Consider the following 26,140-nt stretch of genomic DNA (forward strand, 5'->3'; position numbering starts at 1 on the left):
CGTTGGTTTTTGTTTGTTTGGTTTTGAATTTCGCACAAAGCTACTCGAGGGCTATCTGTGCTAGTCGTCCCTAATTTAGCAGTGTAAGACTAGAGGGAAGGCAGCTAGTCATCACCACCCACCGCCAACTCTTGGGCTACTCTTGGGATTGACCGTCACATTATAACGTCCCCACGGCTGGGAGGGCGAGCATGTTTGGCGCGACGGGGATGTGAACCCGCGACCCTCAGATTACGAGTCGCAATTACTTATTTTGTTATTTAAATAAATATTTTTGTACTCATAAATTAAAAACAAAACCAATTTAACAACTGGAAATTAAACGTGGTACTTAGTGGAATACATAAAACGAAACTGAAACCGTTTAACAATAACACATGCTTGCGATATTTTTTTTGTCTTAAAATGTTGGCACGTTCTGCAGTAATTCCTGTACTCTGAATTTGAAAACGATATCCATTCCTCTCAGTCTCACGTACAGAAGTTTCACAAAACGTCATATGTACTTTTACATAAGTGAACCATTTTTTACTGAAATCAAGTTACATTTTGTTGTACTTAAAATGTTGACAGCCACTTGCTGTAGATTTCTTTAGGCCAATATTATCGTTGAAATCTGCGTAACTTTTATAAAGTTACAATTTGCAGGCCAGTGTATTTACTGATTTCATGTTTCAGAAACGAAGTATAAAACAAAAATGGAAAAAAATAATATAAACGTTCGAGGAAAGATTTCTTTCGCACTTAAAGTTAAGCACTCCGTCTTAGTCTGTTAGTCTCTTCCAAATAGAAAATTCACTGGTAAAAGAGTAGCCCAAGAGTTGGCGGTGAGTGGTGATAACTAGTTACCTTCCTTCTAGTCTTACACTACTAAATTAGGTACCACGCGAATGCGTGGTAGTTCAATCGGCACCAGATCTAGGGAAGTTACCTTTTTCTCAGCTTCATCAAATACCTTGGTGTTATTTTCCTCTGTTCGCAATACCCGCAATTGCTCAACTGTCATTGCAGATGCTTCAATCATGCCAGATACTGTCGCTGATTTTGCTTGGAATGCACGGTTTGGTTCCTCTAATGCAGCTGATGGATGCTGAGCCATCAACAATCCTAAAACTGTTTTTCCTTTGTCAAATCTGTCTAGTAGACCTCGTGCTTTCACTGCTACATCTGATTTTTCATTTGCTAATTCAGACAAAGAATCAACAATGCCACTGTAGTGATCATTAGCACATGTAATTGCAGATAGGCAGCACAACCAACGTGTTGGACAGAGTGGGCGATGTATTTAACTGGACCATTATGGCTGTCTGACGATACAATATTTTCAAAGATTGTCTTGTATTTGCCTGACCTCTGAAGCAAGACACCAAGTTTATGTACCCACTGGATAGAATCTCGAACACATTCACAAGCTTCAACTGCATGTTGCATTATTAAATTAGCCTTTCTGTCGTGGTATTAGTTGTGCGTCTGGATGATATGGCTTTCCACACTGTATCTGTGGAGTGTCAGATTTTTCATTACTGCACAAACTTGTTTCACAACTATCTGGTGGCTCATGATGTACAATAGTTGCACAAGCATTTTCAGACTCGTCCTCTGATGAACATGGTATTTCCTCTGTATGGCAAGTTTCTATTCCTTTGCTTGAAGTTGTTGGATTATCTGCATCTGCATTGTCACTTGTAGTACTAGTAACTGGCTTGCAGAACTGTCTAATATCGGAAAGTTTCAGACGCTTGCTTGTCATAATTGGAATCTGTTTCCCAGATGACTCAACAGGCTAAAGTACAGTCTTTATTGAAAAACTCTAATGTACAACGAACGATGATAGAACAGAATGGAAGTAGGACTGAACTGTACAATGTATTTAAGTCGAACGCGCGAACCTCACATTGACTACCGAGCCGACTGACCGCCTGGACATCGCTGGGACAATAATGTGTGCTAGTTACAACACAAGTAATTGCAAGTTTCTCGAAAAATACTTAAACAATCACAAATATATTATATTTCTGTTAAAGCTAATCAAAAGACAAACACATTGTGATATAATGTATATAAGCACGTCTATTAAATAAAAACACCTAAACAAAAACTAACAATACAATTCGAGTAGAGGCTTCAGGCCGTTGAAATCGCTTCTTTTGTGTTCTAATTATACAAGAAAATACAATATTTTTACTATCTATGATAAGAGAATATATTGTTCTTTTACCATAAAGCACCAGCACTTTATTAGAAGGCGGTGATAATCTGAAATATCATGGATTAATGAGGGCCACAAACACAGGTCTAATGAGCCCTGTTGTAAAATCGAGGCTCAGACTAAACGGAGCGGAGGAGGGTGATGTAGGGCGCGTCTGGATCCGAGCGGCCCGAACCTGTCGTTAACCGTGGTCAGCGCATTCGGCAGCTAAGGAGAGTAAGGCGTTCGACAATAAAACCGGCTAAACATACATAAGAACAAATAGCGTAGGAAAACCGCACAATATACACATAAGATTGATGCAGCTACAAGCTACAAATGGCCTGCTAGATCTAGATTACAAGAGTTTACGCTTGGGAGTAATATTTTCGAATTTCATGCTCTGTTCAATCTGTTGTGATGAAAATTTTACTTAATCTTACACTACGTACAAGACGTAGGTAGATTCTGTGATAGTGCTTGCAAGCCTTGCATGTATACTTTGGCCTACTGACTGATACTTACGAACTATCGCTTAGATCGAAAAGCTTAGAAGCACGCCTATATTAAAGATGTACATTTCGGCTACTGAAAAAGCCTACATCTAGGTTTAATTATGTAATTCGATCGGTAAGAGCACGAGAATCACAAGAACAAACACAGAATTTGTAGGTCTGATGCAATAAAACAATTCAAGAGACCAAACTGTAGGGGGGGAGGATTGTATGCACCATACCCCCACCTAAAATGAAGGGGGATGTATCCCCCATCCCCCAGGATCTACGCCCCTGGATCCGAGGCAAACTAGAATGAACAACGTGAGCGTTTGAAAAATCATTTTAAATAAATTCCTACTCATTTCTGAAAAAAAGTAATAATTCGAATAATTAGTAAGCATATTTTTCTCGAGCAAATATTTCATGTGGTTCTTTGCAGTAAAATGATGACGTAAGAAGAAACTAATGATGCGAAGCCATGACTGAGGTAAATAATGTTTCTAAAGATACTAAGCTTACCTATACACTTAATATCTTAAGCCTGAAAGCAGTTAAAGTGGCATCTCCTGGAAGGTAGTTTAATAATATTTTAAAGATAAAAAATACTCAGCTTTGCTGTTTCTTCAAGTTATTCAATAATAGCTCCTTTTCAGGTTATTGTAACATTGCAAAATATTCAGCCTATCTGTTATCAAAAAACATTAAAAAGGTTTCCGTGGGGTTTAAATTGAAACTTGCAATTTTTTTAAATGGACAGACCATCCTGCTTCGCTAGAGTCATCACAATAGTGTGTGAACAACGAAGTTATAAAACAAAACCTTTTCTCTCCAGACAATAAAAAACAACTTTTATTTCAACTATGTTTTGCCATCATAGTTTCACCAGGAATAGTAATAGTAAAAGAAATAGCCAACGTTTCATTACGAGCAGTAGTGGTACAAGAGATAGCCAACGTTTCATCAGGGCTAACAGTAGTATAAAAGATATCCAATGTTTCATCAGGGCTAGTACTGGTACAGGAGTTAGACAACTTTTCATCAGGGTTTAGTAGTAGTACAAGAACTAGACAACGTTTCGCTAGGGCTAGTTGTGGTACAGGAGTTAGACAACGTTTCATCAGAGTTTAGCAGTAGCAATGTTTTGTCCGAGTGAGTACGTAAACTGCAGACTCCATATAAAGAGGTAACTAGCTCAGTTCAGTGACAACTTTCATATCTTAATTGTTGTTCAGAAATGCTGTTAGGTTTTCTTCTTGGAATATAAGGATTTCTGCTTGTTCCAGATTTTTATTCGGAGTTTCTTGCACATATTTGTTCATAATCTTGAGCAGATAGACCAGAGTAAAGCCATAGGGTATCTGACCGAACAGTGAGTGTCTTTTATACTTCACCCACGAGCCAAAAGCTATCATCAGGATGTCTTTACTGGCGAAACTGTAAACGTGAATATAACAGTGTATTTGTGAAACTTACAACTGTCTTATTTTTATCCAATTCTGTAAAACGTATTTAAATTATTTTGTATTAATTATAATACCTTAATGATGTTACAAATTACAAATTAAGAAAAAAATAGTTCGTTATTCGTTATCACGTATGTCTTACCTCCCCCCCCCAAATAATACACAGGTTCAATAACTGACAACTTCTCCCAGATTTCAGCAGTTCATAACATGAAATGCCAAACTTTCATCATTAGTTTAAAGGCATTACAAAAAGTTTTCGTTAGGCTTAGCGATCACGGTTCCATTAGGCTTAGTGATCAAAACTTTGTAAAACGGCAACCTGCAGGTAAAGTCAAGCTCAGAACGTTTCGAACACGCACTAACACAGGAGCTTTTAATGCTGTCTAAAGTAAACAACATTCAAAGAGGCATGACAACAGCCCCGGAAATGTAATCACGGCAAACATTTCTGATTTCATACAGGTCCAGAGAAACACAATAACATCGCGTGCATCAGGAAGAAACACATTATCCAATGATAATCGTCATTAATTTTTGTGATAGCAGCTCGGTAAGATAACCAGAAAGTTTGCAAACACTACACTAGGAAAAAAGAAGAACAAAGTGGTTCAAGCCTCGAAGAATCTGTCTTCGACAATTCCTGTTGTGAGATACTATCCACAACAGAATCGTGTGTAATGCTCAACCAGTTCTACGTAACTGGCTACCCAGATCAACCGATTGACAGTCTCGATACTATATTTTTGGAAAAATTTGTTCAATCACACAGTTATTCCCTCTGAAAGAAATAATGTAACGACGGAAAAATGGTAACAATAGAATAAAAAGTTCCTACACAAAGACCCAAAGTGATGATAAATAATTGGTAGGAAGACAAGAACAAAGATGAACTCTCAAGAGTTATCAATACAATAGATTACTAAGAATTACACTCAAAACTAATCAGGTAATCTGATCTCATGCTGAAACCATGTTGTCATTTCAACTCCCGTGACCCTGACCTCACGCTAAGATAGCCATTATTCTAAGCAAAACATGTCGTTTCAACTTTTGTGATCCGATAGGTCTAAAGGCCTTTGACGGTTGTTTGAAAATTTTCCCCTACATTGTTTGTTTGTTTGTGTTTTGTTATAGCAAGGCCACATCGGGCTATCTGCTGAGTCCACCGAGGGGAAACGAACCCTGATTTTAACGTTGTAAATCCGTAGACTTAACGCTGTACCAGCATTGGACTACATAAGATTGCGATGAGTTCAGATAATGAAGTCACTGTATTATATAAACGTTTACAAGCCGTTATTTATTAAACCTTAAATATCATTTTTATTAAAAGACAAGTATTTTATCTAAATAAAGAAATTATCTTGATTTCTTGTACAGGTTGTCCCGAAAATTGGTTGTCATTGTAACAATGGGAATATTAACAATGATTTTCTTGTATTTTCATAGTTAAGTGATGGACTTGTAGAGGACAGGTACTTTGGGCTGAACGTCTTCTACACGAATAAAGAAGATATTATATATCGATCTATAATATAGCTTATTGTATGAGGGATCCAAAGGTTTTGTCGATCTGTAATATAGATTATTGTATGAGGGATCCACAGGTTATGTCGACCTATAATGCATATTATTGTATGAGGAATCCAGGCTTATGTCGATCTGTACTGGACAGCATCCACATTTTTTGCTGTCGTGTCAGACATTACTTGTTATGAATCAATACTGATGAATATCTGCTCACTTTATCTCATACAAAACGAAACCGAAAACCGCAACAAATTAGTGTAGGTCGAAATAATTTGGTTTGAATAATTTATTATTAAATTACCATTCTCCGGTGTTCATCAAACCTACAGCACTGTCACAGTTGTGGCAGTCTCTATTGTGAGAAAACTGTATAGCTATGTTATCTTACTAACTGTAGACAGATGTCTGTGTTAATCAAACCTACAGCACTGTCACAGTTGTGGCAGTCTCTATTGTGAGAAAACTGTATAGCTATGTTATCTTACTAACTGTAGACAGATGTCTGTGTTCATCAAACCTACAGCACTGTCACAGTTGTGGCAGTCTCTATTGTGAGAAAACTGTATAGCTATGTTATCTTACTAACTGTAGACAGATGTCTGTGTTAATCAAACCTACAGCACTGTCACAGTTGTGGCAGTCTCTATTGTGAGTAAACTGTATAGCTATGTTACCTTACTAACTGTAGACAGATGTCTGTGATTATAATGTAAAGAATCATCTCGGCCGCAACCAGAGTACACCAATTACAGAACAGATTCAACGATTCCTTCATGTCTTTGTTGAAACATAGTTTGGTCACGTGTTGGTGGTAAACGCAATTATCGGCTAGAACACTTGGATTACTGGTACTACCAGAACCGTCACGGGGTGTGGTTCATTCGTTCCTATACGAATTTCGGCTTCGTTTCCTGTAGTAGGATACACAGAGAAAATCTTGCTGTTTTATTAAAACTGCAAACTGTTTACATTTCTTCCTCAGCATATAAACATTACGGTTCCTTAAGGAGAACTAATGAAGTAATGAGAAGATAACTGACTAGTTATTAAGCAGGAGAGCAGGCGAAACATTAAGTTATAATGGATTTTGTTTTCTTAGTTTGGCCACTGATTATTTAGTTTAAACACTGGAATTTTAGTGAATAGAATATGTTTCTATATTTTAAAATACACAAAGTATTCCACAACTCGTTACTTGATCAACAATATAGTTGTTTGTATTTTACAAGTCGCTACCTGACATTAAACCTCAGTACATAAACACACAGAGATGATGTATATGTATGTAATGTATAAACTAATGTATATGTGCTAATACATTATGCATGTAAACAATAATTCAGTCATATTTTGACAGAAGTCAGCAATACTTAAAACACGGTTAAAAGTATTAATTTGGCCTAAATCCACAAAAAGATAAAAACTACACACCTGGATCGCTTTTTAATCTACGAATTTGTTGTTTCCAACCACGTACTTTATTAATACGAATTCGTGCGACTAATATTCTTACCTATACATGTTTTTATAAACATGACATACAGCCTATTAAAATGAACCGTACAGTGCCATTAGGGACCAATCCACAATCACCATGATTAAAAAAATGATTGTCGAACATTGTTTCATAATTTCCAGACCCACTCCTTTTATCGAACATAAAAATATTGAAACATGACAGCAGTTATGAAAAAAGATGGGAATAAGTGTCGCGTCATACATAAGTTTGAAAGACAAATCACCGAAAAAATAAAAGAAAACTTGTTAATTCTATCGTACATTTGTTTAAGTTCCAGCATATTCTACATCATCGAAATTACAATGTTTGTTAATTTTAATGATGAATTTGTAAATGATCCCTTAGAGTAAACTACGTGTCACATAACTGTCGTACCCTAAGACCAGCGAGAGCCCAAACAAAACAAATGTTTTGAGAAGAAAGTCCATCTTAAAGTTTTGTTTAATCACTGTTCCTTATACTTTCGTTTTTGGACAGGGTGTTTCTGAACATTTTATACTCTTCAAAAAAAGAAACGCAAAAGGCAAAATATGAGACAAATTGTTAACAAGTTTATTCCGGGTAGTTCTGTATGACATGTGTGAAACTTTCCACATTCACTGCTGAACATCCAAAGTCTGCAAAGGCGAAGTACACACTCACTAGGTGAACTTTAACGTCACTCAACGTCAATAACGAGTATGCCCCCCGTGAGCATCAATAACTGCTTAGCATCTCCTGCCCATGGAAGCGATGAGATGACGAATCACATCCTGTGGAATGGCTGTCCACTCAGCCTGCAAAGCTGCTGCAAGCTGAGGTAGAGTCTGCGGTTTAGGTTGTCTCCGTCGCAGACGTCGGCCCAACTCGTCCCAAAGATGTTCGATGGGGTTTAAATCTGGTGATCTGGAGGGCCAGGGAAGAACGTTGATGTTGCGGTGTCTCAAAAAGACAGTGGTGAGTCGGGCTGTGTGAGGACGGGCGTTGTCATGTTGAGAAACGTCGTTAACGTTCACCACGATGGGTTGCACATATGGCCTAAAAATCTCGTCGACGTATCGATGAGCCGTAAGATTCCCTCGAATGTGCAATAGGTCTGTTCTGGCATTGTAGGCGATGGCAGCCCACATCATGACGCTGCCACCACCAAATCTGTCAATATTCTGCACACAGTTTGCTGCAAAACGTTCACCTCGGCGACGGTAAACACGGGTCCTTCCATCCTGCCTACAAAGCATACGAGGGCTGTTAAAAAAATACGCGGACTAACGTCATAAAACAAAATGTATTTTATTTAGAAGTTACAGGTCTGGGACCCCTTCAAAGTACTCTCCTCCCCAACGCACACACTTATCCCAACGGTGTTTCCATTTGTTGAAACAGTCCTGGTACGCTTCTTTTGTAATGTCCTCCAGCTCCTTCGTCGCATTTGCCTTAATCTCGGGGATCGTCTCAAATCATCTTCCTTTCAAGGGTCTTTTGAGTTTGGAGAACAAGAAAAAATCGCAAGGAGCAAGATCAGGTGAGTAGGGGGGTGGGGAAGAACAGTGATCGAGTGTTTGGCCAAAAACTCGCGAGTTCTGAGGGCTGAATTTCGCAGCAACGCGGTGCATCTTCAATTTTTCGGTCAAAATTTCGCAACAAGATCCAACTGATATCCCACACTCTTCAGCAAGCTCCCTGACAGTCAGACGTCGATTTGCCCGCACCAGGGTGTTGATTTTGTTGACGTGTGGGTCGTCAGTTGACGTGGAAGGACGTCCAGGACGCTCATCATCTTCAATGGACTGTCGACCATCCTTAAAACGTTCATGCCACTTGAAACATGCCGTACGCTTCATAGCAACATCACCGTAAGCCGTGTTAAGCATAGCAAAAGTTTTAGTCGCAGAGTTTCCAAGTTTAACACAAAATTTCACAGCGAGTCGTTGCTCCTTCAGGTCATTCATTCTGAAATCCGCCAAACGAAAAAATCGCACTTCACTTAGAACCGCGTAGCTAATGCACAAATGAAGATATCTGCAATCAAGAAATGGCGTCGTAATCAGCTGATCTGTGCGAACCTAGCGACACCAAGCGGATTCCCCTGGAACCAACTGGAGCCGCGCAATTCAAACAGCCCGCGTATATTTTGAAGAGACCTCGTAAAACGTGATTCATCGCTGAACCAAACATGCCTCCATCGTCGATGAGGCCATACCCGATATGCCCGAGTCCACTGCAGCCGTGCTTGACGATGTTGCTGGGTGAGGATGACGCCTCTGACTGGACGTCGAGGTCGGATTCTTGCATCTCGTAGACGGTTGCGTACGGTCTGATCAGAAATTCTACGCAGCCCTGGTATGGTTGATGCAGTAGACGTCGCAGTGACGGTCCTATCCCGAAGGTGACGTAACCGGATGTTGCGATCTTGTGCGGGCGTGGTCACACGAGGTCTGCCAGATCGTGGACGGTCACGAGTTGATCCATGTTGTTGGTGACGATTCCATAGCCTTGTGATGGTGCTTGGGTGGACATTCACAGCTCTGGCAACATCTGATTGAGATTCGCCTGCTTCCAAGCGACCAATGGCGTTGTTGCGTTGTGCTTCAGTCAGTCTTGGCGTAACTGTATTGCGTGTCGGTGGCTTAACACTGAGCTATGGAAACCAAGAACCCGTCACTTTCATAGGGATTTTGCACATGTTGCACTTGCAGATCTATCAAATAAATTTATTGGACACGCATGCGTTTTGGTGAAAAATCCTATGATTTCTTCCGTTTTCAAAGTGCGCAACTTTTATTGTCATTTTGGTCTGATAATCAGTGCCTTAACACGTGTAACATCACATACTCTGAGCTTGTAACGTTATTACATATATTTCTCTTTAAAATAACAAAAATATCCCTTTTGCGTTTCTTGTTTTGAAGAGTATATTATACTATACACAATTGGCCCAGCATGGCCAAGCATGTTAAGGCGTGCGACTCGTAATCTGAGGGTCGCGGGTTCGCATGCCCGTCGCGCCAAACATGTTCGCCCTTTCAGCCGTAGGGGCGTTATAATGTGGCGGTCAATCCAACTATTCGTTGGTAAAAGAGTAGCCCAAGAGTTGGCGGTGGATGGTGATAACTAGTTGCCTTCCTTCTAGTCTTATATTGCTAAAATTAGGGACGGCTAGCACAGATAGCCCTCGAGTAGCTTTGTGCGAAATTCAAAACAAACAAACAAACTGTACACAATAAATTTTTCTCGTAAAACAGAAAGCGCTTTTCTATCTCTTTCAAAAACAGAAAAGTAACGATTTGTATGAAATGTGTGTCAGTGTACAGGATATGACGTGGTGCTTTGTATGAAATGTGTGTCAGTGTACAGGATGTGACGTGGTGATTTGTATGAAATGTGTGTCAGTGTACAGGATGTGACGTGGTGATTTGTATGAAATGTGTGTCAGTGTACAGGATGTGACGTGGTGATTTGTATGAAATGTGTGTCAGTGTACAGGATGTGACGTGGTGATTTGTATGAAATGTGTGTCAGTGTACAGGATGTCACGTACAGTTCAACAATTTATTAGTCCTAAAAATTATGGTATTGTGCTAGCGCCATCCAACAACGTTCATGTAGAGAGAGAAGTCGTGGTTTGTCCTAACAAAAAATTCTAGTTTAAAAGTAAAATGATTTATCTCATTAATTGGAAATGCGTGTTGTTTTTTGTTTTTTTTTAGTTCACGGATTCAACCTTTCGAGCAATAAGAGGTTTAACATTTATGTGCTTAAAGTCAACTCAACAATCGTTGTGGTACTGTTAACATTAAATAATAACTTCAACAATTCCAAACAATGGTCTAATTGAATGAAGCGTCTTGTAGTGTTTCCTTCAACAATGCTTCTTCAAGTGGCACGCGCTAAAGCAAGATTTATATGACAGAAGTTGGTAAAGGTGAAGGAAGTATTGAACTAGTAATAACCGCCTGTCTGGCGAGATGTAATGAGAATTGAAAGTATAAAACAATTACTCGACAATTTGCTTAGAAGCGTGAAACTACCGATACGCCCTTCCGGCAGGAGCAAGTGGTTAGGGCGCACGAGTGAGAGTGTGTGTGTGTGTGTGTTTTTATAGCACAGCTACATTGGGTTATCTGCTGGGTTCACTCTGAGGAATCAAACTCCTGATTTTAGCTTTGTAAATCCGTAGACTTATCGCTGTACTAGCGGAGGACTAGGGCGCACGACTTGTTATCTGAGGATCGCGGGTTCAAATCCTCGTCACACCAAACATGCCCGCTCTTTCAGCTGAGGGAGCGTTATAACATTACGGTCAATTCCACTATTCGTTGATGCAAACGTTGCTCAGGAGTTGGCGGCGGGTCGTGATGACAAGCTGTCTTCCCTCTACTCTTACATTACTTAATTAGAGAGGGCTGGCAAGGAAGCCCTCGTGTAGCTTTGTGCGAAAATTCAAACAAACAAAACAAATCGAAAAGTTAACCAACGCAAGTAACTTTACAAAACATTGATTACTTGCAACTTTAAATGTCTTAATCTTTTAAACATTTGTATAGAAAATTCTAAATAACAATGGCCACTGAGAATGATAAATTCTGTTAATGATTAAATCCTAGTAGAGTTCTTTTGCCACTAGGGGTCTTTGTATTATGGATTCTTATATTTCTACTACCCTTGTTTCACAAAATAATTGTACATGTTAATTCGGGCAAGCCGTTTCTTGCTGTATTTTCAATTAGTAACCCATATTTATTCATATGTTATCGCGTGTTATAATCAATGTCCGCTTGATGACTTTGGAAATACTGTTTTGCTGAGCTTTATAGGATTTATTCTGAATTATTTAACACAAACACTAATTAATCTTGATGTGTAATATTTATTTATCCAGTATAAACATAAAAACAAATTACAAATGAACTTTGATTTCATCAATATACAATTATACTCTATTAAACAGTGAAATAAAAAAGCTAATCCTTTTTTTGATCGTTTCCAAAAACAGCCCGATATCGAAGGGATTAAACAGACAAAAACGTTAAATAGCCCCTGAACTTATTAGATTTTTTTTGGCTTTTTGTGACAGTGATGTATTACAAGGACTGAAGGAAATACCCAAAACATTGAAGTAAGCCTAAGACAACTAATACGCATGACAAAAACGGGGTTTCCTTATCCTTATTTGAGTGTAAGCACGTGCTAATTCGTGTTTGTATATAAGTTGACACGATGGATCCCTCTCATAACATCAAGAAAGCTGGTAAAGTCCCACGTGAAACTTCTCGTAGAAATTACGTTTCAAGTACCTGCCCTTTTCTTCACAGTAGAAGATGGTTTTTGTTATGAGAAACTTTAATGATGTATTGTCATCAGTTGTTAAAGCTGGTTCACCATCATTAAACGTTTAATAAAGCATAAAACGCAGCTTTATTAACAAAATTAACTCTTTGTTAATATTCGTTTTTCTCTTTTGTTTTCTTTTACAGGTAATTCCTATTATTTGTTGCCCTGGTGGTTAGGGGGCGCTCGACTCGCAATCTGTGTGTCGTAGGTTTAAATCCCAGTCATCCTATCAGCCGAGAGAGCATTAAAACGAAACGATAAATTCCACTATTCGTTGGTGCAAGAGTAGCCCTGGAGTTGGTGGTGGGTATTGTTGGCCTTCCACCGCTCCGTTAGTGAGGGTCACAAACAAAAATCTGACACAATATCACCATAAGCACTTCCAGCGCCCAAACGGTCGTAAGCGGCCTCGGAATTCAAAACTAACGTTCTATTGTTTGCCACGACGATAAAATCCATTCAGATTTGGTTTTAAAAACAAGAAAGAGAAAAAAATGTAAGAAGTGATTTGCAGCGACGAGCCAAAGACACACCACGTTGCCATGTAAACTCTGTGTTACAGGACGAAGAACCATGTTCATTTATGAAAGTTTTGTTAAAACTGAAGACTTCCCAACTGTTTAAGGGGTCTATCAGAACAGTAAACGTTTGTAGGGAAAAACACTCGAACGTAGTATGGGTTTGAACATAATTTTGCCACATACTTTAACCGCTGAGATTAGGTTTACAATATAGCGACTATATATATAGTGAATATAAGAACGCAAAACTTTTTCTATAGTTTTATGTAACTGAAAATAAGACAAGCTGGCAGATGGACTATATTATATACAAGTAATATTAGGTGAACAAACAACGAATTATACTGACAGCAGACCAGATGGTTACATTAGTCCGACAAACGTCCTAGATGCCATTAACCCCTCGGTGTAACGTTTCAGTAAGAAATACGATTAAACCCATACCTAAATTTGATTTTGTTTCATGTCTTAAGATCACCTACTACATGTGGCATAGTGTGCAGCTTGAGGAAACGATTCCAGTATATATACCTCTAACACGCCAAGCGCGCCCTCTCTCAATTCAGCTAACTGAGATCTGTTAAGAACAAATCAACACTATATGATTACCATTTAATCAACTGATGATTTATAATGTTATTTTTCCCAACATGTTTATGGTGGAACTTTTAAGAAGAACGGTACTAATTATACAGTTGTTACAGAAAATGAACCGGACATTTTTGTTATTGAAGTATTTCAAGAAGTACGATGTGTATCGCTTTATTCTTAACAATCCCATTACGTGCGACCTAACAGAATTATTTAATATATATGTTACTGACACATTATTCTCATCGGATTATCTTAAACAGACTAAGAATAAAATAATATGATGTTAGAGCCGTATCCACGAAATATTTTAAGGATACGCTAATGTCTTTGGAACCAGAAAAAAAAATTCAAGTTCCAAAAAAATTCCCTTTTTGTAGAATTTCGGAGATTAGAGCTAAATACTAATACCATTATCCTCCGGTTCACGGTTTTACATCTATGGACGTCATAACCTGGCAACTATACTTTAGGTTGATATTTTATTATTGTATCAAAAACCGAATGTTATTATCTATACATTCCATGTAACTGTTAACCCTACGACGAAATTATTACTACATGGTTTAATTTCACTGTGATTAAAAACTTTCTTTTTTCAGGAATACATACAGGGGATTGACTAACATCTCGTGATTTATTGTACGAAGTACTTTAATTCCCAGGATCAATTTATATTTAAGGTAATTATTGAGAAATAGAATACCCACGATCCAATCAGTGATGAAGATAGATTTGACCAAAAGCAAAATATACACTTATATCATACACTCATATTTTAATGTAGTAATTGACAAGTTACATACACACATATCTGAGTGTAGTAATAAACAAAGGTATATACACTCGTATCTTTAGCTACGTAATTTTTAACACGTACTTAAAAACTTTAAGAACAGAATTTCAGTTTAGAGATTAATATTTTAGGTTAAACCTCACCATCGATAAACAAGCATGTGAAGGTTTGATAGAAGAAAAACAAAACACGAGATGTTTCTACATCAGACCTTGTCTTATCTCCTTATTACTGACCATGTGGTAAGTCATTAATGTCAACAAAACAAAGATGAAGACAGAGACCGAAATGTGTTTACTTACCTCCAAATCCTCAAGGTTAAGAAAACTCAGTATTTTAAATCCATCGATTACATCTTCTTCAAATACACCTTCTTTATGTCGTTTTTCCCAAGTGGTTTTCTGTGGTGTGGATGAATGGTTTGGACTCTCAGTGTCTTCTCGGTCTTTTTTCTCCGGAAAGTCCCGTTCCCGGCCGCCATTTAGCTTAACTCTCTGAGAACGCGTGCCACGTTCTCGGCGACGACACTGTTGAGTTTGCTGCTTGCAGTCGTTTTCCATGGTGTTTACTTCAGAGCCAAACACACATAGTTATAACCACACCGACCTACCGTCTTCCCGACATCGCGAACGACTTCAACGGAATGCCCAAGAAGTTGTTGGCGTTTGATACGTACCATAATCGCCTGCGAAACCACCCGAATATTGGGACGAAAGGGTGGATGATACAAAGCTGGCGTACGCAGGCGTACATGAGCGGATGTCTTTCCGCTCGAGGAACTTAGAGCTTACCGCAACAGTTTCCAAGCGGTATTTATTGTACGTGATTATGCTAGAGGAAAGAAAAGTTGGTTCTCCTACATCCTCTATGAATATGTATATATATGTAACAGTAATCAGCTATTTTTTTAATAATGTTAACTGTGGTTAAACTTTACATGACACAGAAGACAGTGTTCAACACAAGCATATTAAATAAGTCTGTCTGTTAGGTCCTGGTACCTCCTTGTCTGTTAGGTCCTGGTACCGCCTTGCCTGTTAGGTCCTGGTACCTCATTGTCTTCTTCTTTTGTGCAGTTTATAGAAATAAACATACAATAACGCCCTCTTTTCTTTCGGCAACATTCTCGCAGTGTTAACAACGAAGCCGAAAGACAGTGCAATGCCACCTCTACTCACCACATTGTTTTCAGTCGTGCGGTAATCAAAGTAAAATATACAACAAACAATCTTTATTTCTCAAATTACACGGGTCTACATGTCAAGAAGCTCTTTCTATTTCAACCTGAACTAACTGTCTCCATTATAACGAAAGTGGCTGACCTTCGGTGTAACCTTGAACTTTGAAATTCACCAAAAGATAATCGATTAGGAAACACTGAGCCAGATAAAAGCTTGTCATGATCTTTTCTTAGTCCCCCCACCTCCCACAGAAACAATCCTTCATTGCCTGGCATAGATTGGGGGGGGGGGGGGAAGTAACAAATAAAAATAACTTTTTGTGTTTGTTTGTTGTTTTTTAATGGGGGAGGGGTAGTTTTTACGTTAGTGAGTCAAATGTACATGGAACACGATTTCCTGAGAGATGAAATTGAGGAACCTTTCTCTAAGAACCCGTAATAAGAACACATTTTTAATATTTAACGTTTATAACTTTCTTTCATCACCAAATCTCAATTTTTGGGACCGCCAATAATTAATTCTGTTAATTAGCTTTCTTTTTTTACTTTCAACATACAGTGGAGTAAAACAATTACTAACCTCTCTCGTTTTTGTTTTTCTTGGGGGGTAAAGGGTAAAATATTATAACTTCAATACTGGAAATTGCCAGATTTTACCAGTAGGGGACGCTGGCAAGCAAAACTTTCATATTCCATTGATTTTTATGCAGTATCTTGGTATTACAGATTTTTGTTTCACAACAAATTATTAAAACAACATAGCGATAATAAAGCTGATTAAAGAACAACCATTACTGCGTGTATGTATCTCTACACTTACTGTTATGGGTCGCTGTGAAACATATATATATATACATGTGTGCGTTTATTAAACAATTAGGCTTAGACACAAGTGGTTTAATCGTATTTAGATCAGTCACAGATCCCATTATTTCATAGAACCATGTCGCAATAGTGACTCATGCACCTGCTATTTGTATAAAATAATTTTGATTATTATTGACTTCGTCTTCAGTGATAAGTGTTACACGTGTAAAATTCTTTTGAATTATTAGCTTACATATATGGATTTAGGACTTATCTAAATACCTTCCGAACTTCGTGAAGCCCAAGAGGGGCTGTTAATCCCCTTTCTCTGGCGTGTTAGCTGTGATTCACGTCAGGCATACAGGTGTCACATTGAAATGATAGGGTTTTTTTCGTACGTGCAATAAGTTGCTGTTCTAATTTAGCAGTGTAAGACAAGAGGGAAGGCGACTAGTCATCACTACCCACAGCCAACTCTTGAGCTACTCTTTTACCAACGAATATTTGGCTGAAAGGACGAGCATATTTGGTGTAACGGCGAATCGAGTCATGCGCACTAAACACCTCGACATGCCGGGCCGTATTTAATTATGTTCCGTTTGTTCTATAAAGTTTGTTTCATTTAATTATACGTACCAGTTCTCGTCAATAGGTGGTTTATTTTTGCTCAACGTTTTTAACAGTGTTAACTGTGATCAAGAGTTCATTAACTATGACAAACAGTTTTTAATAGTGTCAACTGTAGTCCATTTTTAAACAACGTCATCATCAGTATGACATGAAAACAATTAACACTTCCTAAACACAAACAGTAGAAAATTAAAACGGTAACAAGTTCAACACGGTTTGTTTGTTTCTTATCAAGCCACACAATAGGTCAGTGGTGCACAAAGTCCGGCCCTCGACGAGTCGCCAACGGGAAAGTCAAACACAGAGAGTTCGCGCGCTTAAAGTTCGCACCTGCGCGAAGATTAAGCGCTATAGAAAAATATGCAATAGATTAGATACTGGATGGTTCCATATTTGTGTTGAGCAATAAAGAAAATTTAATAAGCAAATCTCGTTAATACATAGGCATTTAATCATTGGCGCAATGACGTAATATTTCCGTAATTACGAAATCTCACGCGTTCCAATTGTTCTTCGAGATTTACTTACGAGCCATATTTTGATATTATTTCGTAACAAAAATGGCAGCTAATCGTAAAAGAAAAGTTGACGACGAAAACCAGCAGTTTCATGATGATTGGAGTGCGCAATACTGTTTTGTTCAACAACAAAAGAACGTGATTTGTCTGCTGGGTTATTCGACAGTAGCAGTGGCAAAGGTATCCAATATAAAGAGCCATTATGAGTCGAAGCATAAAGATTTCCACAACATTGTCGGTGATGAACGAACAGCTTGAAAATGAATCTCTGCGGCGGTCGCTGAATCACCAGCAGAACGTTTTCTCAAAGCAGTAAGCAGATTTAGGTGCAGAATGTGAGGTCAGTTACGATATTTCGTTGATGATAGCGAAATCTGGCCGACCGTTCACTGATGGTGATTTTGTAAAGCAGTGTATGATTACTGCATCGGAAAAGTTGTGTCCGGAAGCAGTTCGCAAGCTACAGACGGTGGCTTTGAATCGTATCACAGTTCAATGAAGAATTTCACACCTCTCAGCAGACGTGACAAGGCAGCTTACAAATAAAACAGCCAACTTTGTCTACTTCTCTTTGGCAGAAGACGAGTCGACTGACATCAGTTCAACAGCACAGCTACTAGTTTTTGTTCGTGGTGTGTCGTCATTGTTTGATATCACAGAGGAACTAATCGGCATGGGTTCCATGAAGGGTCAGACATCTGGGTCTGCTCTATTCGAGGAGACAGTACGACTGTGTAGTAGTGTGTTATTGGATTTCACGAAAGTGGTAAGTGTGACAACTGATGGAGCACCAGCCATGACCGGAGAAAGTACCGGGCTGGTAGCACTGTTGATGAAGGATCGAGGAAAGCAGAACAGACAGTTGGTGAGTTGCACTGTATTATTCACCAACGGAACCTGTGCAGTAAAGAACTTGGTTTTCAGGCACTGATGGCATTGGTGACGAAAACCATTAATTTCATCAAATCACGAGGGCTCAATCACGGTCAGTTTCGAAGTCTTCTTGAAGAAATTGATTCAGACTATGGTGACCTTGTGTATCACTATGAAGTACGCTGGCTGAGTCGAGGGAAGATGCTCAGAAGATTCTGGGAGCTGATTGATGAGGTGATAGAATTCCCCAGAAGTGATTTCCATGACAGATCCAGCATGGCAAGCTGATTTGACCTCACTGGTCGACATGACACAACACTTGAATGATCTGAATTTGAAGTTGCAAGACAAAAATCAGCTTATCTGTCAGCTTGCAAATTACGTCTCAGCTTCCAGGACAAAGTTGCAGTTGTTCCGGCAGCAAGCAGCATCAGGAAACTTCGTGCATTTTCCCACTTTTTAGTCACAGCTACAAAAGAATCAGGACATTGACACACAAGTTTATGTTTCGAAGCTAGATACCTTGATTCAATCCTTCAACTCACGGTTTGATGACTTTGACCAATGCAGATTGTTGATGAAACTTTTTGCTGATCCGTTCAGTGTGTCAGTGGATGACTTGTCAGCAGAATATCAGCTCGAACTTACTGATCTCCAGGCATCTGATGAACTGCGTGCTATTTAACGACAAAACAGTTTGCTTGACTTCTACAAAACATTGTCTGATATATTTGGTAATCTGAAAGAGAACGCACTTGTTCACACCAACATGTTTGGCAGCACGTACTGCTGCGAACAGGCTTTCTTGCATATGAAACTGAACAAAACCAACACTCGCAATCAGCTGAGTGATGATCATCTGAAAGCAGTCTTGCGTCTTTCAACGTCAAACATCAAGCCAGACATTTCTAAGCTCATAAATGACATGCAGCACCATTCATTGCACTGACTTTATGACAGTTGATATATCATAACATTTCTTAGAATAATGTGCAAAGTCTTTAATGTAATCATTATTTGTGTGTTCTTAAATGTGATGTCCATCTTGTGTAAAACAACTGTGGGACGATTTTAATCTTCACTTTTGTGGCCCCTCAACAGTTACGAGAAGTCTGTTTGTGGCCCCTGACTCAAAAAGTTTGTATACCACTGCAATAGGTTATCTGTATTATACCCATCAAGAGTATTGAAACCTGTATTTCAATGTTACGGAGAGAACAGTCAGACCAATATCCATAACACACAATCTAACAGTAGGTTTTAAAGTATTAATTATGACCGACGTGGGTAACACAGATTTGAACAGGAAGTTTTAACACGTTACCTATGAAGTTTTAATATGTTAATCATAATAACATTACTCACAAACACGTTGCATCATTAAACAACGTCTAATTTATCCGATGTTTTAACATTTAACACGTACATTATTATCATTTATTTATTAACATTATTATCAAATTTTACCAATTCGGCTGTAAAATGATTACTGTACTGTAACAACATTATTCCAGCATAGTTTACAGATAGATTATCATAATTCACAGATACTTTACAACACGATTATTACAAGTTAACGGTCTTTACAAGATGACTAGAGTTTAACAGTCGAATATCTTGCAACAGAATTGCTTCAATATAATGGATACACTACAACAGAATTACTTCAATCTAACGGATATACTGGAATAGAATTACTTCAATCTAACGGATACACTACAACAGAATTACTTCAGTCTAAAGGATATTTCACAACAGTGATGACAACGTTATAACTTTATTTTGTACGGTATTTGTTTGTTTGGAATTAACTACAAAGCTACACAAAGATCTATCTCTGCTGTACCCACAACGGGTATCCAAACCCGATTTCTAGCACTGTGCCACTGGAGGGGACTTGTACAATATTAATACTAAGCATACAGCTTATTTGTTACAACCCTTTTTTCTTCAGTATTCGGTTTTAATACTGCCAACGAAACAAGGTAGATGTAAGTTTTATTACGTGTTTTGTTGGCGTTTCTAATGTTTAAAACCTGTCATCAACTCTGCGAGGCACTTCATATTGTTAACATCGGGAGAATGTGGTCATACTTTTATTGCTTCTTGTATACACTTAACACCTGGCGTGTAATTCATCAACCTTGTTGGTATTCATTTTCCGTCGACAGAATTAACGTACTAATAACAAAAAACAGACCTTAATGAGTTTCTATGTTTAGTTTTTCTCAACAAATACACTGAAATCGTGTGTTGTGTCTACGAACAGTTCGTGAATATAACAAAACAAATTACAACTTTCTTTATAACCCTTTATTTTTTCTACACGTATTCCTTTCCCATTAACTTAATATTTTACTGAGCTTTATCACCTATAATTAATTATCCTAACCTACAGTTTTATATCACAAAGTGATTATTAATTACCAAAATACAATAATTAAATTTACTGATAATAAAAAGGACGCAATATTAAGTTAAATTATTCTACAAAATACATTATAGTTAACACAAAAGAATATGAAGTTAACAGAATGTACCATTGAGTATTATAGTTAAAATTTATAAAAAATTTAGTTAACGACAGGTTACATTGTGTATTATACTTAACATTAAACAATATGAGCTTAACGGAATGTACCATCGTGTACTATAGTTAACACTAAACAATGTTAGTTAACGGAATATACTATTGTGTATTATACTTAACACTAAACAATGTCAGTTAATGGAATGTACCATCGTGTACTATAGTTAACATTAAACAATGTTAGCTAACGGTATTATCATCGTGTATTATACTTAACACTAAACAATATGAGCTTAACGGAATGTACCATTGTGTACTTTAGTTAACACTGATATTTTATTTGTTGCTCGACCGAAAATGTTCAACGCAACAAACAGTCGTTTTCGTTTATTTTGCGAAGAGGGGCCATCTTAACATCTAGAAAACATAAGTTATGCTGCAGTTAAAACAGTTTTTATTATTCTAACAAGATAATTTTTCTCATGGAATGAGCTGTCACCAGTAGTAATAAAGCAACACGTTAAAGGGGAAATCGATAATTTCCTGGAATGTTAAAGTTGGCTTTAAGTCTTTACTTTTTTAATGGCTGGTTTGAAAAAACAGTTTTGAATGACTAAACGAACCTTTGTTGTCCGTTATCAGCGTTAATATTTAGCTGACAGTCAAGGGGGGGAATAAAACAGTTAGTAAACAGTTCATGTCATATACTACTTGTGTATGTTCCAATAGCAGGACTCCACTGTCATTTTTATAGCGTATAGACCGCCCCAAAGCGCGGTGTGCGTTTTTATGGTAATAGATTGCGAACCATAAATCTTTGCATTCATAATCTTGGCACGCTGATCATATGGCCACGCCTGGCTTGAAGAAAATTTATACTTCATTTGAAAAAATGTTGAAGAACTTCATATGACAACGTTCACTCCAATATACAACTACATGCGACAACATTCAAACTCATAAAGAACAAACCTGGACAAGAAATGTGCAGTCAAATCATTAAAATGTGTACCTCATGGTCCGGCGTAGCCAGGTGTTTAAAGCATTTAACTCGTAACGGGAGGGTCGGTGGTTCGAATTCCCATCACACCAAACATGCTCACCCTGTGGGGGCGTTATAATGTGGCAGTCAATCCCACATTTTGGTAAAAGATGACCCCAAAATAGGCGGTGGGTGGTGATAACTAGTTGCCTTCCTTCTAGTCTTACACTGCAAAATTAGGGACGGCTAGCGCAGATAGCCCTCGGGTAGCTTTGTGCGATATTGAAACCTGTGCTCATTTAGTTTTTTAATTAGACGTACTGATTTTGTATATATATTTAATTTTTGCTGTGATATTTTCAGTAACTTCGTTTACACATTGTTGGCAGCATTTATATTGTTCATAAACTGAAGTTCTTATGACAATATTTACCAAATCTAACAGTTTCTCTCCCGTGGTAACCAGGAGAACAAAACAAAACGCACAAATGTTAAGTACATTTAAAACTAAGACTGAAAACGTGTCATAAAAGAAATAAAAATCAGAAATTATTTTAAATTTTTTTTCCGCATAAAGGCTTAACAAAAACACAAATAGAAGAAAATAGAAAGAAAGAAAATATGTAGGCGAATGAATTGATTTGATTGATTTCGATGAGGGGAAACGAATCAACTATATAAGATAGATATAGAAATAAAAGCAGATATTTAGTAATCAAACAAATAATGAAAAAAAAAGAATATATTAAGATATTTTTACAGGAAAGAGGAGAAAATCGAATTTAATACGATGAAGAAAATTAAATAATTTTCCAACAATGTTTTTATCCTTTCTTCCCGTACCACTTGAACTTCATAATTATGTTCTCTCTCTGTTCGTTATTGGTGATCACGTAGTTATCTCTGAATTCATGTTGACGAAATATCTCGTGAGGTGAATAAATTGATAGGTTTATCTAGGTGTCTCTATATGAGCGAAAAAAGTTCGATCGCATATTATTAAGCCAATAATATAATTCAGGTTTTTTAACGAGATATATATCGCAAGTGTTATGTCTTGTTTTTGTGGTTTAGATAAACTGAGATGCAAGGAAAACGTTATAAAACATAAAGACAGATATAGCTCTATATGTAGGAACCCCAAAAACTTAAAGACAGTTATAGGTGCATATAGGAACCCGAAGAACTTAAAGACAGATATAGGTGTATATAGGAATCCCAAGAACTTAAAGACGGATACAGGTATATATATATATATATATATAGGAACATCAAGAACTTAGAGATATAGATGTTTATAGGAAAACCAATAATTTAAAGGCAAATATAGGTGTATATAGGAACACCAAGAACCACTGAAGAGAGGGCTAGTATATAGCCACCGAACTGCTAAAGAGGGGTATACTATATAGCCACCGAACTACTGAAGAGGGGTTTATTATATAGCCACCGAACTACTGAAGAGAGGGATAGTATATAGCCACCAAACCGCTAAAGAGGGGTATACTATATAGGCATCGAACCACGGAAGAGGAGGTTAGCCACCAAATCTCTGAAGAGAGGGATAGTAAAGCCACCGAATCTCTGAAGAAAGGAACCACTGAAGAGGGTATATAGCCACCAAATCTCTGAAGAGAGGGATAGTATATAGCCACCGAACCACTGAAGAGGGGTCTTCTATATAGCCACCGAACCGCTGAAGAGAGGGCTAGTATATAGCTAAAGTTTTCTATTGAAGAAGAAAGATGACAGAAGATCGATATGCATAATTTAAGAGATCAATTATGTTAGTAATCTATGTAATCCATGAAGAGAATACAGGTGCAATATATTGTGATATAATTACTTAACTACCTTGAAATAAAGGTAAGATTTCCACAAGTACAGATGAAATAAGAATTAACAAACCGTATTCTTACATATCTACCCCTTTTTTATTTGGCTGGATTATCAGTTCTGTTTACATTTGGTTGATAACAGATAGTGAGGGAAAGACTCAAAGATGGAAAATGGATATTTTTTGTTGTTATTTCTGTTCTTCGTAGGAATATTGAGTCTGGATCAACGGACTCTAGTAAGATGCAAAAAAGATCCAAAGGGGTATAAAATTGAATTTTTATTTTATACACTGTTATATTTTTGTTATGCCATTGGAATAATTAGTTATATACTCCACACCAAAACAAAAAACAGTGAAACACATTCTTTTCAGGAATATTTAGACCGTTAGAGACAGACGAACGTACATATTGCTTAGAGTTTAGTTCAAAGATAACAAAAGTAATTGTATCCTACGAATTAAAACATCACGAAACCACATACTGCTGCATACCATATATTCCCGGCATCAGGAGAAAAATAACCAACATTTGGCAAAAACTAGTAACAAAATATGACATTCCAGTTAATACCAAATTTATTCAAAAACCCGGCAGAAAACTAAGGTCTATACTATGTAAAACTACACTGACAAACACCACACCAACATTATTTATAAAACACAATGTGATAACTGCCACGACTTCTATATTGGAGAAACAAGTAGAAAAATGGAAACCAGATTCAAAGAACGCAAAAAGTCACCTTCGTACGTTTTCGAACACTGCAAGTCAAATAAACACAACATAACCATAGAAAACACTCAAATACTAAATAAACAAACAAACAAAAACAAACGCAAAATTAAAGAAGCCTTACTTATACAACAACTCAAGCCCAAAATAAACCAATACAAAGGAACACCTTTATACCTATATTAATAAATATAATCAAACATCTAAGCACGCCATCTACATTTCTACACTCAGTTATACAACCCCCTTTAAACAAGTGGTCAGCTATTGGTCAGTTACCTCTTCCTTTCTTTGTGAACCTGACGATGACCGAAGAAGGTCGAAACGTTATTCGCTCCTCTACATAAAAATTTTCTTAACCCAAACCAGCCGTTTTTATATATATATTTTTCTCTACAAGTGGGTTTTCTTGTCATCACTAATTTCAAAATTGGTTTATTTTATTATTACACTAGTATGTTGGCTTACGTGGAAAGCCATCCGAAGGCTATCTGCGCTAACAGTCCCTAATTTTGAAGTAATAAACTAGGCTTACAAGAGGAAAGGCAGCTAGCTCGTCATAATTTTCATCACACACTGTTATAAATGTACACTGAATGTACTGACGTAATTCGATTCTGGTAGTTAGTTTATCACGTGTCGTTCCAGAATCTCGTTATTTGTTATACTTGAACTTGATTTGCTTAGTGATGTCATACTTACTTTAAGAAAAAACTTAATGCAAATTTATTGAATACTTTCTTACAAAAGTGATTTTCACTGTTTCTCGGGGATATGATGACTTACCCTCATCTAGTGACGTGGCAAATACTATTCCACCCTAATGTCAGTTCACTTTAGTCTTAGCTTGGACCTTCACTAGCTCTTAAAATCAAAATATTTCGTTGCACGACAGAGAATAAAATTACCACTCCACTTTAAATGATTTACGATTCATTCACTAGAAGGCATAAAAACAACAAAAGAACACAGACGCTATAGCACACTGACACATCCAGAAAATGTTATAGAAACAAGAAAGTGCCCATGTGGCAAAAAACATAACTTGGTTAAGTAATGGTCACGATATACTGTTTTGATTTTTAGTGCTAAAGCAGATGTTAAATATCTCTTTCTCTTCATCGTTTCAAGTGGGCTCTCTTAGACTCTGTATTTATGGTGAGAAACAAATAATTCGACCAGAATCCACAGTGTAACAAAATAATTACATTATTTTACCGATAACGGTGAGCTAAGTAACAAATAATATATAACTAACTTATTAACAACACCAGTTCACTGGTCATGGCTTTAACATACTAACCACAACACTAATTCACTAGTCACTTTGTTAATATACAAACCACAACACTAGTTCACTAGTCACTTTGTTAATATACAAACCACAACACTAGTTCACTAGTCACTTTGTTAATATACAAACCACAACACTAGTTCACTAGTCACTTCTTTAATATACTAACCACAACACTAGTTCACTCGTCACTTCTTTAATTTACTAACCACAACACTAGTTCACTCGTCACTTCTTTAATTTACTAACCACAACACTAGTTCACTAGTCACTTCTTTAATATACTAACCACAACACCAGTTCACTAGTCATGGCTTTAACATACTAACCACAAC

General features: G+C 37.4%; 1 protein-coding gene across 13 annotated transcripts in view; it reads right to left on the reverse strand.

Annotated features, from left to right (window-relative positions):
• LOC143244139 (uncharacterized) overlaps positions 1 to 15,124 on the reverse strand; it is a 108,789-nt gene extending 93,665 nt beyond the window's left edge. For 5 of the 13 annotated variants that reach the window (XM_076488278.1, XM_076488274.1, XM_076488273.1 and 2 more), the window contains exon 1: positions 14,721 to 15,119. In XM_076488278.1, coding sequence (XP_076344393.1) covers positions 14,721 to 14,978 — 258 coding nt within the window. In that variant the 5' untranslated portion in view covers positions 14,979 to 15,119. Of the gene's footprint in view, positions 1 to 14,720 lie in introns of all 13 variants that reach the window. The other 8 variants (XM_076488281.1, XM_076488279.1, XM_076488282.1 and 5 more) reach the window with 4 other exon arrangements.
• Positions 15,125 to 26,140: the final 11,016 nt, after the last annotated feature.

Source organism: Tachypleus tridentatus, chromosome 2 (assembly GCF_004210375.1).
Source record: "Tachypleus tridentatus isolate NWPU-2018 chromosome 2, ASM421037v1, whole genome shotgun sequence".
NCBI lineage: Eukaryota > Metazoa > Arthropoda > Merostomata > Xiphosura > Limulidae > Tachypleus > Tachypleus tridentatus.